The sequence below is a fragment of the Perognathus longimembris genome, chromosome 12 (genome assembly GCF_023159225.1).
Source record: "Perognathus longimembris pacificus isolate PPM17 chromosome 12, ASM2315922v1, whole genome shotgun sequence".
In the NCBI taxonomy this organism is placed as follows: Eukaryota; Metazoa; Chordata; class Mammalia; order Rodentia; family Heteromyidae; genus Perognathus; species Perognathus longimembris.
The window spans coordinates 26,174,238-26,190,861 of NC_063172.1; the positions used below are offsets into that span (position 1 = coordinate 26,174,238).

At 33.2% G+C, this 16,624-nt stretch overlaps 1 protein-coding gene across 37 annotated transcripts in view; it reads right to left on the bottom strand.

The window, feature by feature from the left end:
* Rims2 (regulating synaptic membrane exocytosis 2) overlaps window positions 1-16,624 on the bottom strand; it is a 380,757-nt gene that overhangs the window by 97,399 nt on the left and 266,734 nt on the right. For 16 of the 37 annotated variants that reach the window (XM_048358539.1, XM_048358538.1, XM_048358540.1 and 13 more), the window contains one exon: window positions 425-525. The exons of the other annotated variants lie outside the window; for them this stretch is intronic. In XM_048358539.1, the coding sequence (XP_048214496.1) occupies window positions 425-525 (101 nt within the window). The remainder of the gene's footprint in view (window positions 1-424; window positions 526-16,624) is intronic. 37 annotated transcript variants of the gene reach the window in all.

Genomic DNA, 16,624 nt, shown 5'->3' on the forward strand with positions numbered 1-16,624 from the left:
GAAGAGATAGATAAGCCCAGGACCCCTGCCCGCGTGAATGGGAAGGGATAGAGCGAAGCCCTGCAATTTGGAGCCCAACAAACAACTCAGTAATAAACCAGATTTAATTAAAATTCTGTAAGGAAAAAAAAATCTAAGAAAATTAAGGTGATAATAGAAAACCTTCTTAAACATTTTGCAAGGGTTATGTTTTATAATATGAAAACAACCCTAAAAGATTTATTGTTTAGCGTTTTATATCTCCTATATAACATAATAATGTGTGGTTTTGTTTTAACAAACACATTTTAAATTTGAGCACTTAATAATCTCAAGGGTCCTTGCACTGTATGTTGTATATTGACTAAATTGCATTCAGTGAAAGAAATCTAGAGGTTTCATATGACTGATCAGCTTACAACTTTTAAAAAGAAAAATGTCTTGCCTTCGAATGGTAATCTTGTTCCAGTCTGGGGTCTGATCCAGCTACCTGTTTGTATTTGTTAATTTTCATTTGGCGATTTCTCTCCTCTATATCCATAGCACCTATTGAGCAGAAAAAAACCCATAAAATTAATGTTCACTTCAGTTCTTTTTTTCTGAGTCCTACTTATAGGAGGGATAAAAGAAGAAATGCTACACTGATACATTACTTTGATTCAAAGTAGTAGATATAAATTAAATGTCCTGTGATTTTTAGATTTATTTAAAGTATACAACGTGGTAAATAAAAGCATGATCATTATGTAAAGTGATTTTAATCTGAATAAAATATGCATGACCTGAAAGGAAAGAAAGCAAATCCTCCAAACTAGATGGAAAATACTGGAATATCCATGTGCAAAATAATATCTTCGGTAATGCACAAATTTGACAAATAATTTAAAAATTGACTTAAAACTCATATTTTATTTATTTACATAAATATTTAAGCCTAATTGAATTAAATACAAAATTAGAAGCTGAATCATAAAATTAAGCTACATAGTAAGGTCATATCAGCAAAACTGTGGATTTGTGGAGGTTATCAGGAACTTTTGAAGTTAAATTTTCTAGGAGGATCAAAAAAGATACTCTGGAATAACATTTCTGACAAGATATTATGCCAGTAAAGGCATAAAATATTACTGAAATCAATTCAGAAAAAAATAGAATAGAAGGAGATGAGAAGTGGAATGGTAAGCTTAGTACAAAATGAGGTCAATGCTCCTTGAACTGGTGCTACCCCCCAAAAATAAAATAAAATCTTTTTTTGAAAGGAGAGCCAAATTTAATGAATAAATCCTAGCAAATAGAAAAGGTATTTTTAAAATATACTTATTTGTTAGATAACTTCATAGGAATATTATATTTCTCTTATATATAATGGTAATAAGAAAATCTCAATTACACTGTAAAATTTATACAGTGGGCAAAATGAGCTTAGCAGGCCACTATAAAGCATATTGTCATATGAATTCATACCACTGTGTGTAGATAGGAACTTAAGCATAAACATACGAGTCCCTTACTTAAGATTTTTTTTTGGCCAGTCCTGGGCCTTGGACTCAGGGCCTGAGCACTGTCCCTGGCTTCTTCCCACTCAAGGCTAGCACTCTGCCACTTGAGCCACAGCGCCGCTTCTGGCCGTTTTCTGTATATGTGGTGCTGGGGAATCGAACCTAGGGCCTCGTGTATCCGAGGCAGGCACTCTTGCCACTAGGCCATATCCCCAGCCCCCTTACTTAAGATTTTTAACTTTAAAGATATAGTAAAGACATACAGACCAATGTACGCCTATTGAAATAAGTATTTGTAATACTTACTTGATTTGAAAAAGTAGTAGAAAAGAAAATGGGACTGAAAATTGTACCAGTATAATTAATGTTATAGTATGCTCTCCTAAGTCATATTTTAATGTTAATGCTTTAATTTTTAAATATTACCTTCTGATCTACAAAACAAATCACTGTACATTAGATATACTAGTTACAAATAAATTTTATGTGGAAACAACTTACTGAATGTAAGATAAAAGAGAAAAAAATGAAAAGATTACGATAATGTTGAAGAAAAGTATGTTTGAGGTGGAATTGTTTGGACCTTAAGAAATACTATGAGAAAAAATTTATTTGTTTTCTCCAATGGCAAAGGAATTGGTAAGCTCAGCAATAAAAAGAGTTAGTATTGAAAGACAAATGCATTACGTAAAGTTGTGTTTGGAACGATTCTAAAGGAAAAAAATAAGAGTCACGTTGCTATTACAGTGGCAAAATACTTTGTTAAATATGTGTAACACCAGTTAATAAGAGAGTTTAGGCACATATAGACTTAGACACATTGACATTCTCATATGGGAACAATATTCATTTTCTAATATTTAGAGTATTTACTGGATAACAACCTTCTATCCAGCTATATTAACTTCTTTCTGATTCAGAAATAGAAATGTGCTATGCTGACAGTAGTTGGTTCATCTTTTCTGTAAAGGGCTCAGTAGTAAATACTGTAGACCTTTTGAACCATATACAAACCTATTCTGATACAAGTTGGACACTGCGGTTCAAATGCAGTTACAATGCACATACAAATGAGTGGCTATAATTCAATAACAAACCCATAGCACAAATCATCCTGAAAGGGGAAATCTCCAAACATCTTCTTTACTTAATATTAAGCACAAGAAAAGGGTTTCCACTTTCACTACTCTTATTCAATGCAACACTTTTAATCTCATCAGAGCAACTAGGCAAGTAAAAGAAAAGGGATACGAGTAGCAAAGAAAGAATGCAAACTATATTTGCAAGAATAGATTCATAGAATCTATATGTGAAAAATTCCAAACAGTCTGCAAAACGTCTTCTAGAAATGAATAAAAATTCAGCAAAGCAGAAATATAAAAATCACTAAAAATGAATTCCTTGAGAAAGAAGACCACATTAGCCTCAAAAAACAAAACAAAACAAAATAGCTTGAAATAAACTTAACTAAGGAGGTGAAAGACTTTTACAATAAAAAATTCAAAACACTGAAGAAAGAAATTGATACAAGATGGAAAGCCTTCCTATGTTCGTGGACTGGGAGAAGCAGTGTAGATAAAATGGCTAGATACATTGTATTCATAAGCTATTATAATGAGTGTCACAACTACTTAATGATAATAAAATATTAAAATAAATAAGTAAATAAAATAAAATGGCTATAGTAACAAAAGCTATCTACAGATGCTGTAGACACCTCATCAAAACATTGATGGGGCTGGGAATATGGCCTAGTGGCAAGAGTGCTTGCCTCCCTCCTACACATGAAGCTCTCCGTTCGATTCCCCAGCACCACATATATGGAAAAAACAGCCAGAAGGGGCGCTGTGGCTCAGGTGGCAGAGTGCTAGCCTGGAGCGGGAAGAAGCCAGGGAAGGTGCTCAGGCCGAGTCCAAGGCCTGGCCAAAACAAAACAAAACAAAAAAACATTAATGATACTCCTGTAGGACTAGAAACAAAATGCATATGAAAATCCAAAAAAGATTTTGAATGCCTAAATCAATCTTGAGGAAAAAAAATCAATATAGAAGGTATCATAATATCTACAAATTTCAAAATATAATACAGAGCAGGAGTAACAAAAAAATCAAAGTCATGATAATGGAATAACAGTCACATAATCAGTGAAACAGGATGGAAGACAAAAAATAAACCCACACATCTACCATCAACTGATTCTTGACAAACGAACCAAAAACACACAAAGAAGAAAGTATAGTCTCTTCAACAAGTGGAAAAACTGTTTAGTCACTGAAGAAGCCTTAAAGCAGACTCATTTCTCACTTTGTAAAAAAAAACAAATGAAGATCCAAATAGATCAAAAGTGTTAATGAAATGCCCCCAAATTTGAAACTGTTATAGAAAAAAACAAAACAGGAAAACTAAAAACTATTCAAGATATTGCTGAAGGCAAACATTTTTTAATATAGCATTCCAATAGCCTAAATGGAACTAAAAACAAGAATAGACAAACAGGAGGAATACATTAAACTAGAAAAGAGTCTGCACTGCAAAGGAGACAACCAACAAAATGGAAAGAGGACCTATAATTGGAGGAAAAAAATCTTTGCAGGCTATTTATCTGACAGAAGCTTGCTATTCAGAATAAATGAATTCAACAAGCATACAAAAAAAAGATACCTGCATAGCCATGTGCTTTGTGGCAGTATTCATAATAGATAAGGTATGAAATAAGCATAGGTGCTTAAAAATAAATGGATAACAAAAAAACCACAATCAAAATCACAGTAAAGCCACCAGCACAACAATGTTCATCGCAGCACAATTTGTCATAGCTAGAATCTGGAACCAACCCAGATACCCCTCAGTAGATGAATGGATCAGGAAAATGTGGTACATATACACAATGGAATTTTATGCCTCTATCAGAAAGAATGACATTGCCCCATTTGTAAGGAAATGGAAGGACTTGGAAAAAATTATACTAAGTGAAGTGAGCCAGACCCAAAGAAACATGGACTCTATGGTCTCCCTTATTGGGAATAATTAGCACAGGTTTAGGTAAGTCACAGCAGAGGATCACAAGAGCCCAATAGCTATACCCTTATGATCACATAAGATGATGCTAAGTGAAATGAACTCCATGTTATGGAAACGACTGTTATATCACAGTTGTAACTACTTTCAACGTCCCATGTGTATCTGTAGCTTCTACTATTGATGATGTTCTTGTATCACCTTCCTGTGGTTGTATCTACACTATCTCTGTAATCTTATCTGAGTATACTGGAAACCATCTACACTGGTATTAGAACTAGGAAATTGAAAGGGAATACCAAAATCGAGAGACGCAGGATAAAAAAAGACAAACAACTACAAAAGCAATACTTGCAAAACTGTTTGGTGTAAGTGAACTGAACACCTCATGGGGGGAAAGGGGGAGAAGGAAAGGGGGAATGAGGGACAAGGTAACAAACAGTACAAGAAATGTATCCAATGCCTAATGTATGAAACTGTAACCTCTCTTTACATCAGTTTGATAATAAAAATTTGAAAAAAATGGATAAAGAGAATATTGTATATGTACACAATGGAGTATTATTCAGCCAAAAGGAATAAAATGATGTAATTTGCAGGAAAATGGGTGGAATTGAACACAGGAAGGTAAGTATGTTTTCTTTCATATATAAAGAGATAGATAAGGGGAGAGAGAGTGAGAGATATGAACTGAAAGTGGAAAAGGGTATAAATACCATGGAAGGGGAAGAAGATCAAAAGATAAGTAGGAAGCAGAGAGAAAATGAGAAAAAGGAACATGTACACTATTGAAGGTTGATACATGCATGCATGGAAAGTAACAGTGAAATCCATTAATTTGTGTGTTTATTATGCTTAATAGCTGTTTTTAAAAAATCTTATTTGTCATGTAGATTCAACATATTGGTTTACTATTACTTGTAAAAGTGACTTTTTCCTTACTATTGGCATTATAATTACATAGAATGAGTTATTTAGAATTGGTTTACATTATTTATATATAACATCACTAGGAGATGAAAGAATATAAATCTTATTTGCTTATAAGCAAATGAGATGATACACTTAAATATATCAATCTAAAATTCCAATCCTAAACAAATCTCTCATCTCCAGGTCCAATCATCATTTATACCTGTTACCAAAGGTAAAAATCCTTGATTATGCTTTAACCAACAAAATCTCAATGGGTCACCTTAGTCCACAAATGTGAGTAAATACCCCTTTTAACTTGTAACTTTAACTTTTCCTAGAATAGTCTATGATACAAACAATAAAAAGGCATCTTTCCTAAATTACTAGGCTAACAAGAATCTTCTATTCTTTTTCTGTATCTGTACCTTTTCACACTACAAAAGCACTTCACAAAACGTATTATCCTTAGAGAAGAATGTCTCTTATTGATAAACAAATCCATCATAAAGAATTGTTCACCAGAAACATTTTTAATTGGTCTTTTGCTTTATCTAGGAAAATGATTCAGAAATATTTTGGTTCATAGAACAATATTTTTCCTTCTTGGGATGAAAAACAAATTAAAGGATTGAATGTAAACATGTTCAATGGTTGAGGAATGGACATCATAATCACAAAACTTTCTTCTAACTATTCTATCTTAAGCTTATTTTCTACAAGGAAAACAAGTTGATGAAGTAGACTTTGTTTCACCTGTTTTCTGCCCTAGGCCCACTAATAAGCCACAGTAAAAATTTCCAATAGAAAACTCTGATGATTCTGTAATAAAAAGGAATCATTTGACCACAAGCACTCATTAGTTTCCCTAACATATCTATCTACTAGTTTCTTGCTCAATTGGTCCCCTGTAAATTTATCTAGTAGCATCAAAAGTCCATATTCTTATGCATGATGAATTACCCTTATTTTTATTTTATTTTATTTTTTTTTTTGGCCAGTCCTGGGGCTTGGACTCAGGGCCTGAGCACTGTCCCTGGCTTCTTTTTGCTCAAGGCTAGCACTCTACCACTTGAGCCACAGCGCCACTTCTGGCCATTTTCTGTATATGTGGTGCTGGGGAATCGAACCCAGGGCTTCATCTATACAAGGCAAGCACTCTTGCCACTAGGCCATATCCCCAGCCCCTGAATTACCCTTATTGAAGAAGATCTTTTAGTGGTTTGATTTCATTTTATGATTTGAGTTCGTTTTGAAAATTAATCATGTTTGCAATAAAACTGAATATCAAAGCAATTTATACATTGTAATAATATTTAATTAAGAAGGGTAATGGGGCAATCAAGCTTCTTGAGTAAACACATTTATTTCAAAAGTTTACACATACTTATGCATAACCATCCAGGTGATAATCTGTTAATGTATTAAACTAATATCCAAGTTATCCTAAATGCTTCTTGTTATAAGAATACCTAAAGTAAAATAAAAAATGTGGTTTCTTATTTATAAATCATTTCTTAAATACCTTGTTTAAGAAATACTACAGCTTATTTACATTATGCTGGAAATGGCTCTGCATTTTCTTCTCTAAGTATGTAAACAATTCCTTCTGAATTCCATCAACTTCAGCATTTCCACTTGATGAAATACACTAAGCTAAAATGCATCTTATTGACTTTCCTAAAATACCTTTAAAACATACAAAGCCTTGTCTCCCCTCAAGGCAGAGAGAAAACAGAAACCAAATGGTTTGTATTTAAGAAACAAGATATTTATGAAATAAATTTACAAAATTAAAAACCTATGACTGCCAGTATCATGGACTTCCAAGACTGTCTTATTTAAATTCACACACTGTACTACCTAGTATTCCAAATTCCTGTGACTAACTTAATAATTAATGATTTTAAACATCTAAATGCTTAAAGTGTTTTAACATTTTAAATGTTTAAACATTTACTCTTTATCCTTTTCTTCCATTTTTATTTAAATACTTGGATACTTGGCCTCTTTTTTTTTTTTTTAAGTGTTTCCTTGATTTGAGATAGAAAATTTCACTAAGTAGCAGCCTCACGAGTTTGTGATGAAAACAAACACATCTATAACGCTCTTCCATTCATTATTACCTCTTGACAGAACTAAGATATATCTCGAATGATCTGACTTTAGGGAACAAATATGTATTTTTCAGATTTTTAACAGGTAACATTAAAAACTTACAGGGAGAAAGATCACTAAATATCTACATTTCATAACTGAATTTACCTTTTTGGGGTTTTGAGGATTTTTTGGTGGTAGTAATTGTGTTTGAATCCAGTCTTGCCAGCTAGACAAGGCTACTTTATACCACTTGAGCTATGCCCATTCCTTTCTTTTTCCAGTAGGATATTTACTTTTGTCCTGGGACAGCTGTGGACCTGTATCCTCCTACCTCTACCTCCTTTGTAGCTGAGATTGCAGACATACAACCCCATATCCAGACTCATGAGAATCACATATTAAATTTATTTTCTGGTTAAAGAATTAAGAGTGTATGCACCAATATAAGACTTTAGTCACAAAGGGGCCCTAGCCCCAAAATGTGCCTGTTGGCACAATTTGAACTGTAACAAAATAGAAAAAGAGTGGCCTCAACAAATATAATTTGTTTTCATAAAATGGATGAGAAGATATAATTAATGTGGTTGGAACAGTAAATAAAAATATCTGAATTTTTGCTCCAGTTGAATCAAATCAAGTGTATTACTTATGTAAGAGACACATATTACTTTAGTAAACCATTAAGGAGAGAGCACCCCAATTGAGCTCCACTTTACAAACCTTTCTTCTGAGAAAATATGAAGTAAAATGGAAGATGATACAGACAATAATAATTAGTGTGACAAAATAGAGCCAGATCAAGTACTTATGAAATACTACAGTCTCTTCTTAGGCAAGTACCAAACCAAACACAAGGAGAAGCACGTAAGCAATTTATGAAGAGGATTTCAGTGTGTTGCCTAGACAGTGACTCAGGTTAGCTGCCTCAGATTTCCAAATAGCTGGCATCACAGCCACCACACCACCATTTTATATACTGTCTTTGTATCTTTGAATATGTTAAGTGAACTTTCAAGATCTAACAGAAAAAAACTCAAAGGATAAAAAGACAAATGAGTACAAGAAATGTATCCAATGCCTAACGTATGAAACTATAACCTCGCTGTTTGACAATAAAAATTTTTAAAAAAACAAAGTAAAAAAAAAAGACAAATGACTCCAAAAGCAATACTTGCAAAACCATTTGGTGTAAACCAACTGAACAACTTGTGGGGGGAGAGGGAAAAGATGAGGGGGGATTGAGGGAGGAGGTAACAAACAGTACGAGAAATGTATCCAAGGCCTAACGTATGAAACTGTAACCTCTCTGTACATCACTTTGACAACAAATAAGAAAAAAAAAGAAAAAAACTCATTTTTTTCAGAATGACAATCATATATGCTATCAAAAATTTACATGAACAGGGGCTGGGGATATAGCCTAGTGGCAAGAGTGCCTGCCTCGGATACACGAGGCCCTAGGTTCGATTCCCCAGCACCACATATACAGAAAACGGCCAGAAGCGGTGCTGTGGCTCAAGTGGCAGAGTGCTAGCCTTGAGCAGGAAGAAGCCAGGGACGGTGCTCCGGCCCTGAGTCCAAGGCCCAGGACTGGCCAAAAAAAAAAAAAAAAAAAAAAAAAAATTACATGAACAAAAGGGAAATTACTTAATGCAATGATTTGTATGTGTAGCAATGGAATTAAAGTTCTATACTACTTTAAAGCTTAAAATTTCACTTCTTAGGATCTTTTCCCTAAAAGAAGCAGTGTGGAAAGATAAACATTCAAGGATATTATTAATCATTGTTTGATAATTGTGAAGGCCTTAGTAAAGCATATGAGGTATACTTGTAAAATACTACATATCCATGAAACATGAAGAAATAGTGTCTGTTTTATATATCATAAATATATAAGAAGTAAGTTTATTGCAATTTGTGATTAAAAACAGATTATATGGAATATATTTATATTTAGAAACTATTGCTTTAAACTATGTATTCATAAACATAGACACATAACCTAAACAAAGTACAAACAAGAAATGTTAGCAGCAATCACTGTGTATAGTAAATATACAGCAAGTAAATATGCTGTTTTAATTCTCTATTTGTGTTAATGTTGTGTATTATTATGCATTACTTTCATGAGAAAAATATCACTCTTAAAAGAAAGATAAAATGTTTATATGAAGTACAAATTTTTCACTTTGAATATCAGGTTTTTACTATTTTATAAAAATGGTTTTGAAAAAGTTACCTTTTTTACAATGCAGATGTGCAATTATTTCATCACTTAATTCATCAGAAGGATATGAAGTTATTTGTTAAAATAAGTACTTAGATGTACTGATTGAAAGTGCTATGTTAAAAAAAAAAAGCCTTCAGTAACTACAACTGAGATAGGAGGAACAGAATTCCAGGGAACATAAGGTTAAGGTTAAAAAAACAAAACAACAAAAACAAACACCAGAACAGCCAGAGGTAGTAGTGCATGCTGGTAGCCTCAGCTATTCTATTTAGCAGGTAAAGAGAGGAGGTCCAAGGTCTAAGGCTGGCCTGAACAAGAGCACAAGACCTATGTTTCAGACCATCTAAAAAACAGCTGAAGTAAAAAGACTCAGTGTATAGACCAAATGGTAAAGCATTGCCTAATTTGCAGGAAACCTAAGTTAATACCCAAGAGTGCAACAAAAAGCAGTACACACAAACATCCAATTTTTATATTAATATAGGTAGTGATTCGATATGCATTTAAAAGTTCAAAATTAATTTTTTCAACATGAGGTAAGAAATTATCTTTAAGGTAGTAGAAAACAGTTTCTTCATAATCATATAGTGGACCTTCATATATTACAAATTAGAATGTCTTAAGGAACATTAAAATATAAATTACTTACTAAAAGCATATGCAATTCAAAACATAAACATGCAACAAGTTGACAAAAAGCATGGAAAAATATTTCAAAACAACTATGCATCATAGAGTATTTCAGTATAAGTACTTGAACAGATCAAATATTCTATTTCAAAGAATAAGAAAACTTTAATCTTAACTGTGCTTAACTAAAATATACAGACTAAGGGATTATTTATTTCCAAATTAATCAACTGTGAAGAAATTTGTTTTGGGGTCACTGGATAATGACACATTTTAAATCAATGACTATTAATATGACTTTATAATGTATTTGTGTATGAAGCAAACTTTTGTTTTCTCTCAAGAATGTAGGAAACTGAACCTTTATACATGATTAGCTGAATAATAACATTAAATGATCTGGGGAGTTCCACTGGTTCACACCTGCCATCCTAGCTACTTGGGAGACTGAGATCAAAATGGTTCCAAGACAGCCTCTACAGAAAAGTTCACCAGACCCCACCTCAATCCATAGCTAGAGTGGCACACCTTCTATCCTAGTTATGTGGAAGGCTGACACACAAAAGTCACAGTTCTATACCATTCTGAGCACCAAAGTTTGCAGGACAACCATTTCAGTGGAGGAATCTGGGTAAGGTGGTGCATGCCTGCCATTCCAGTTATGATGGCAAGCCTCAAGCAGAGGCATCAAAATCCATGTAAACACCCATGTAGGAAACAATAGCCTATCTCAAAAATGAGAGGGGTGGGGGAGGCGGAGGGGGAGGGAGAGGGGGAGGGGAGAGAGGGGAGGAGGAGAGGAAAGGGGAGGAATAGGAGCTTCAGATATGTTAACTTAAGGTTCTGGGCTTTTAAACTAAGTTTTACACCTTAACCTACTTTAAGTTATTTAGGTTATTTGTTACTGTATTACTGTGTGTCTTGTGTTTTTCTTTTAAGTCCCTGTCATACTCATTAAATAAAACTTCAAGGTAGATGCTATAAACAAATCTTAGGATCTTTTCCACATTGTCAAATTTATATTTGAACTATTTTTTTGTAATTTAGTAGGAACAATCAGGCAGGTTAATAAAATAGTTTGTTTAATACTGACATCTAAATTCAGCAAACAGACTAACCATTCAGGACTTCGAATTAATATACTTTTAGGTTTCAATACTAAGAATTAGGATACATTTGGGTGGTTGGAGGAGAACAGTGTTTTGTGCCTGGAAAATGTGGTGAAGGCATCACCACAGAATTGATGGGGTTTTGAAATGCCCAGACATGAGTATGTTAGTGGTAAGAAACAATAAAGAAACTCTTTAAAATTGGCAATGGTTTAAAAGGAAAGAAGAGAGAAAACTTAAAGTTGGCTTAGCAAACCCTGTAACAAACTCTTCATTTGATCTTTCTGGACGCAACATTCCACATTTATACAATAGTTTGGATCAGATTCTCTTTATAATGCCTTTATAATGCCTCTCGATTGATTTTGATATTTAAGCATTCATTGTTTTATATTACCCTACACACCTCATAAATATTAGAAAGTACCCTAGAATCTTCATCTGTTTGAGACTGTAGTCATTAAAATTGCACTTACAAATGTGTTAGTTGTGTACACTAATATATGTATGTACTAAGGCTAAGAGAGAAGTGGAATGGAGGTGGAGATGAGAGAAGGAGAGAGACAGAAAAGAAGGTGGAAGGGAGAGAGTGTGAGCCAGAGCCGTCAAGGCAGAGAGACAGACACACTAACTTTATTGAAGTTTACTGAAAAGTGCATTAAGCCACAGACTTAGCCTAGGGAAAGTATTTATAGAGATGATCTAATCTCGAAGGATTTGTTAGGCTAGCTAAAGCAAAATTGTTTTGCTATAGAATTTTTCCTGATGTGTAGTGACAAGTTCAGAAGAAAATATTACCAACTTTCTAATAACTTCATTATTTAATTTGTGAGACTCAATTCCTTGTATTGTTGAAAAACAAACATTTGTTAGAGGGTATTATTTTAAAACCAGTTAAAGAACAGATAAAATGATTACTAAAATTGATTGTAAGAAAAAGTGCAATGATGGCTGATAAAAGCAACAAACATGAATAAAATTCATTAAGTTAATAAACCTTTCTCATTTGTATCACATGTCTTGAAATATTCTACCTTCTACCTGATAGATAAATATCTTCATAAGGGAGGTATAATTCAGTGAGTAGCTAGCATATTGTTACCTTGAGTACATTTTGTCCCCGTGTTATTGCTTATTGATATATACTGATTTATTAAACACTACTGTAGTCCAAATCTATATCATAATAACACAGCCTGTCATAACATACATTTTAATACATCCACTATTACATGTGTCACAAGACTGCATTGAAGGTTTGAAATGAGCAGGATAAAGGAATATAAAATATAGGTAGATTACATTTATATTAACTTAGAAAAAATTAAAAGACACATAAAATTGTTGACACTATTAATTGATAACTCATGTAACTGGACGTACCCATCACAGAAATGATTTGATTTTTCTTATGTATAATGGAAAATCTTAGTGGAAAAAAATTCCTTGTGCTATAACCAAATACCTACATAAGGTTATTCTTTGCATAAAATTGAGATATTTACACCCCAATTTTTTGGTCTTATTATTATACTGCTCATGCTTACTTTTAAATTCTCATAGTTCCAAAACCATGCTGAGAAGTTGATATTTTTAATTATTCAGACATTTGTTAAGAAATCTCTTTAATTAATGTCTGTTGTTTTGTTTCCTATAAGAATACTAATCAACTCATAAAAATTATTAATCTTCTATTAAAAATAGAACAATAGCAATTACTTGCACTGTGTAAATAGTAAAAGTGAAACACAAATATTGCAGTTTCTACAATTCATCTCATGGTATCACTACTTCATATAAATTACATCTATACTTTTCATTTCTACATGTTTAAGACTCCAGTGAGATATTATTCAATAAATAAATTATTCAATAAATAAAATTTAGATATATTAGCTATGGCATCAGAATAATATAAATTAGTAATCATAAGATTTCAAGCAGGGCTGGGGATATGGCCTAGTGGCAAGAGAGCTTGCCTCGTATACATGAGGCCCTGGGTTCAATTCCCCAGCACCACATATACAGAAAATGGCCAGAAGTGGCGCTGTGGCTCAAGTGGCAGAGTGCTAGCCTTGAGCAAAAGGAAGCCAGGGACAGTGCTCAGGCCCTGAGTTCAAGGCCCAGGACTGGCAAAAAAAAAAAAAAAGATTTCAAGCAAAAGCATATCTAGTAAGATGATAAAATTGTGCCTGGAAAATTATTTAGAAATTAAAAATTTAACATTTAGGAAAATCACTAAAATAAATTGTCATGATAATTAATTTAAGGTTTAAAGTGACATAGGTTTTAAATGCAAGAAAGAAAGAAAAATTTAATAGTAATTTCCTGGATTTTTCCATGGTGGCAATTACTATTAAGTGATAATACATTTAGGACATGAGTTTGTTGATAAAATAACTTGATGCTTATTTAATAATCTTCAAAAGGAAGAAGCAGGGACCAGTCTAGGTCAGTGTCTAGGTCAGTGATAAGAGCACTTGAATAATATGCATGATGCCCTAAGTTTGATGCTCAAAACTGCAAAAGGGCTTATATTTTAATTAAGAAGTGGTCAGCTACCAGCCAGGAGTCAAATCCCTACTGGTTAGAATTTATATCTATCTTGTTTCAATGTTGTTGTTCTTCCCAGTCAGGTGTAAGGCCTCAGAAATATCAAAGAATACAAGTGCATGAGTCCTGATGCACAGGTTTCTGACTGTTGTCTTCTATGCCAGTAGCCACCAACTAGCACAACTGTAGTATGTATAAAAAGAATTCATTGTAGATCAAAGAATGTTACACACCAAAATGCGTGAGCATTAATACAGTTGTCTCAAAGTGAAACTTTGCTTTTAATTAGTGTATTTTCATAAAATAATAATAGCTTCACTTTTCTAGTGCTCACGTGTAAGAAACAATTTTTTGGTGTGCATTACTACATATTAATTATTTTATTATTTGCAATAAATTTAGGGTTATTACTTTTTTTTTTTCTCAAATTTTTATTATCAAACTGACGTACAGAGAGGTTACAGTGTCATACGTTGGGCATTGGATACATTTCTTGTACTGTATCTCAATATACAGATGAGGAATCAGAGCACAGAGAGTAATCTTTTCCGGATCACAAAGAAAAGTAGTGGAATGAGTGGGCAGTCCACTCCTACAGTCTGTGCTCCACATTGCTTCTCTAACAGACAATTCTTAACAGTAAAAAAAAAAAAAATCCCAAGTAAGTGAAATTTTTTTTTTACAGAGAATCAAGATAAACAGACAGGTGATGTTTAGAGTGTTTTCAGGATGTGTAATTAATTAGAATATTAGAATTTTTAGTTGTAACATCTTAAATTTCTTTTCCCATACAAAAGAAATTTTGTGTCTATAAAAACTACTCTAAAACACTGCATCTAAATCGACATTTGAAATTTTATTTTTCCATAAGTAAAGTAACTACATTTAGATATTCCTGCTTTCAAATTCTAAGGAGTTCCTTAATATTCTTTTACTTTAACAATTTGTAGGCTCTAATTTCAGTATTATATTTTGTCAAGTGGACCTGTCATATAAACTATGCATTTATATATGTACAAATCTAATTTCCTTTGAGACACTGGGTAAATATATGACAATATTATTTAATGAAGTATATAATCTTAAATATTCACTGAATAAATGGTAAGATTATACTCCACTATCTGGTCTGTATCTGTGTTACAATAAAGCCAGCTTCATTCCTGCATTTCATGAGTAGAATTATGTAGCAGTAAATACATTTATTTTCACAATTGAACCGCCTTACTATAATTGTGGCTTAAAACATAAAGTATACACTTTGACCTAATAAGTCAGAGAAATAAACCCCTGAAATGATTTCTATCATATTTGTGGTAAAGTAATAATAGGTGGTGTTGATAAGAAAAAAACTTATGTATTCTTTCATGGATGTTCTAATATCTTTAAAAGGTTCTTTTCAACATAGTTTTATGGTTCTAATTCTTTCATTTGCTCCTCAAATGTTGCTGAATTTTGGTGCTCGACTCTCTCTTCATTCTTCATGTACTACTTACTGACAATTCGACTCCCCTCATGACATTATTTAAATTCTGTCTTTAGTGCTTACCTGTCACTTTAATCCTGGGGTCACTTATTATTCCTCTTCCTGTATTAAGAAGGTTCATGAAATGACTGACTTAACAGATTCTATGACTAACTTCTCATTTATTGATGGCCTTTACTGATAACACTAGTTTAGACAACATTTCTCTCTCCCTTCTTCTATCTCCCCTCCTCCTCCTTCTCTTTCCTACTTTCTCCTTTCCTCCTGCTCTTTTTTCCTGCCCTCCATCTATTCCTCCCTTTCGCTCCTCCCCCTTCTCCCCATCTCTCTGTGTCAGTATTGGAGCTCGAATTCAAGTCCCTGTGCTCTCTATCTCTTAGCTTCTTGCTCATGGCTTAATCCTCATATCTAGTCTGGCATTTTGCTGGATTAATGGAGATGGAGTCTTGCAGACTTCTTCTTGGGGTGGGTTTGAACCTATTCAGATCTCAGTCTCTTGAATAACTAGGATTACAGGCATATACCAAATTTGGTGGGATATTACAATATCCTCATAAATAGACCAACTTTTACAGTTATCAAACTAATCTTTCCAGAAACAAATACCTAACTTCGTTGTTCTGTTCCTTTACCTGCTTCAGTGGCCTACACAGTAAACACGGTGGTCCATGAATCCTGTGCCTATTTTCCAAAGTTTTTTTTCTTTTTCTTTTTTCCCCTGCTTTGGGCAATATTGTTTCCTTTCCCTCAAATGTGCCCTATGCAAGAAGTCAACATTTTTCTAGCTTTTAATATTCAATTCAATAATCATCTCTTTTATGAGGCCTTTCTTGAATTAGCATTAATCCTACCTGGTAGAAATAATCGTATCATCTTTTGTGATTCATTAGAATATGAATAATTATTATACTGTATTAACCTTTAATTAATTATTACCCCTACTTATCACATAGACACTAGAAAATGTCCATAAGAATAGAAACCTATTGTAGGTCTGGTTATTTCTAGGACCTAGAACAGTAGCACATAGTACATGTCTAATGAATGTATATTGAATGAATATTTAAGTTTCTGTTCTGTAAGTAATTTAATGTACATCTATTTAAAA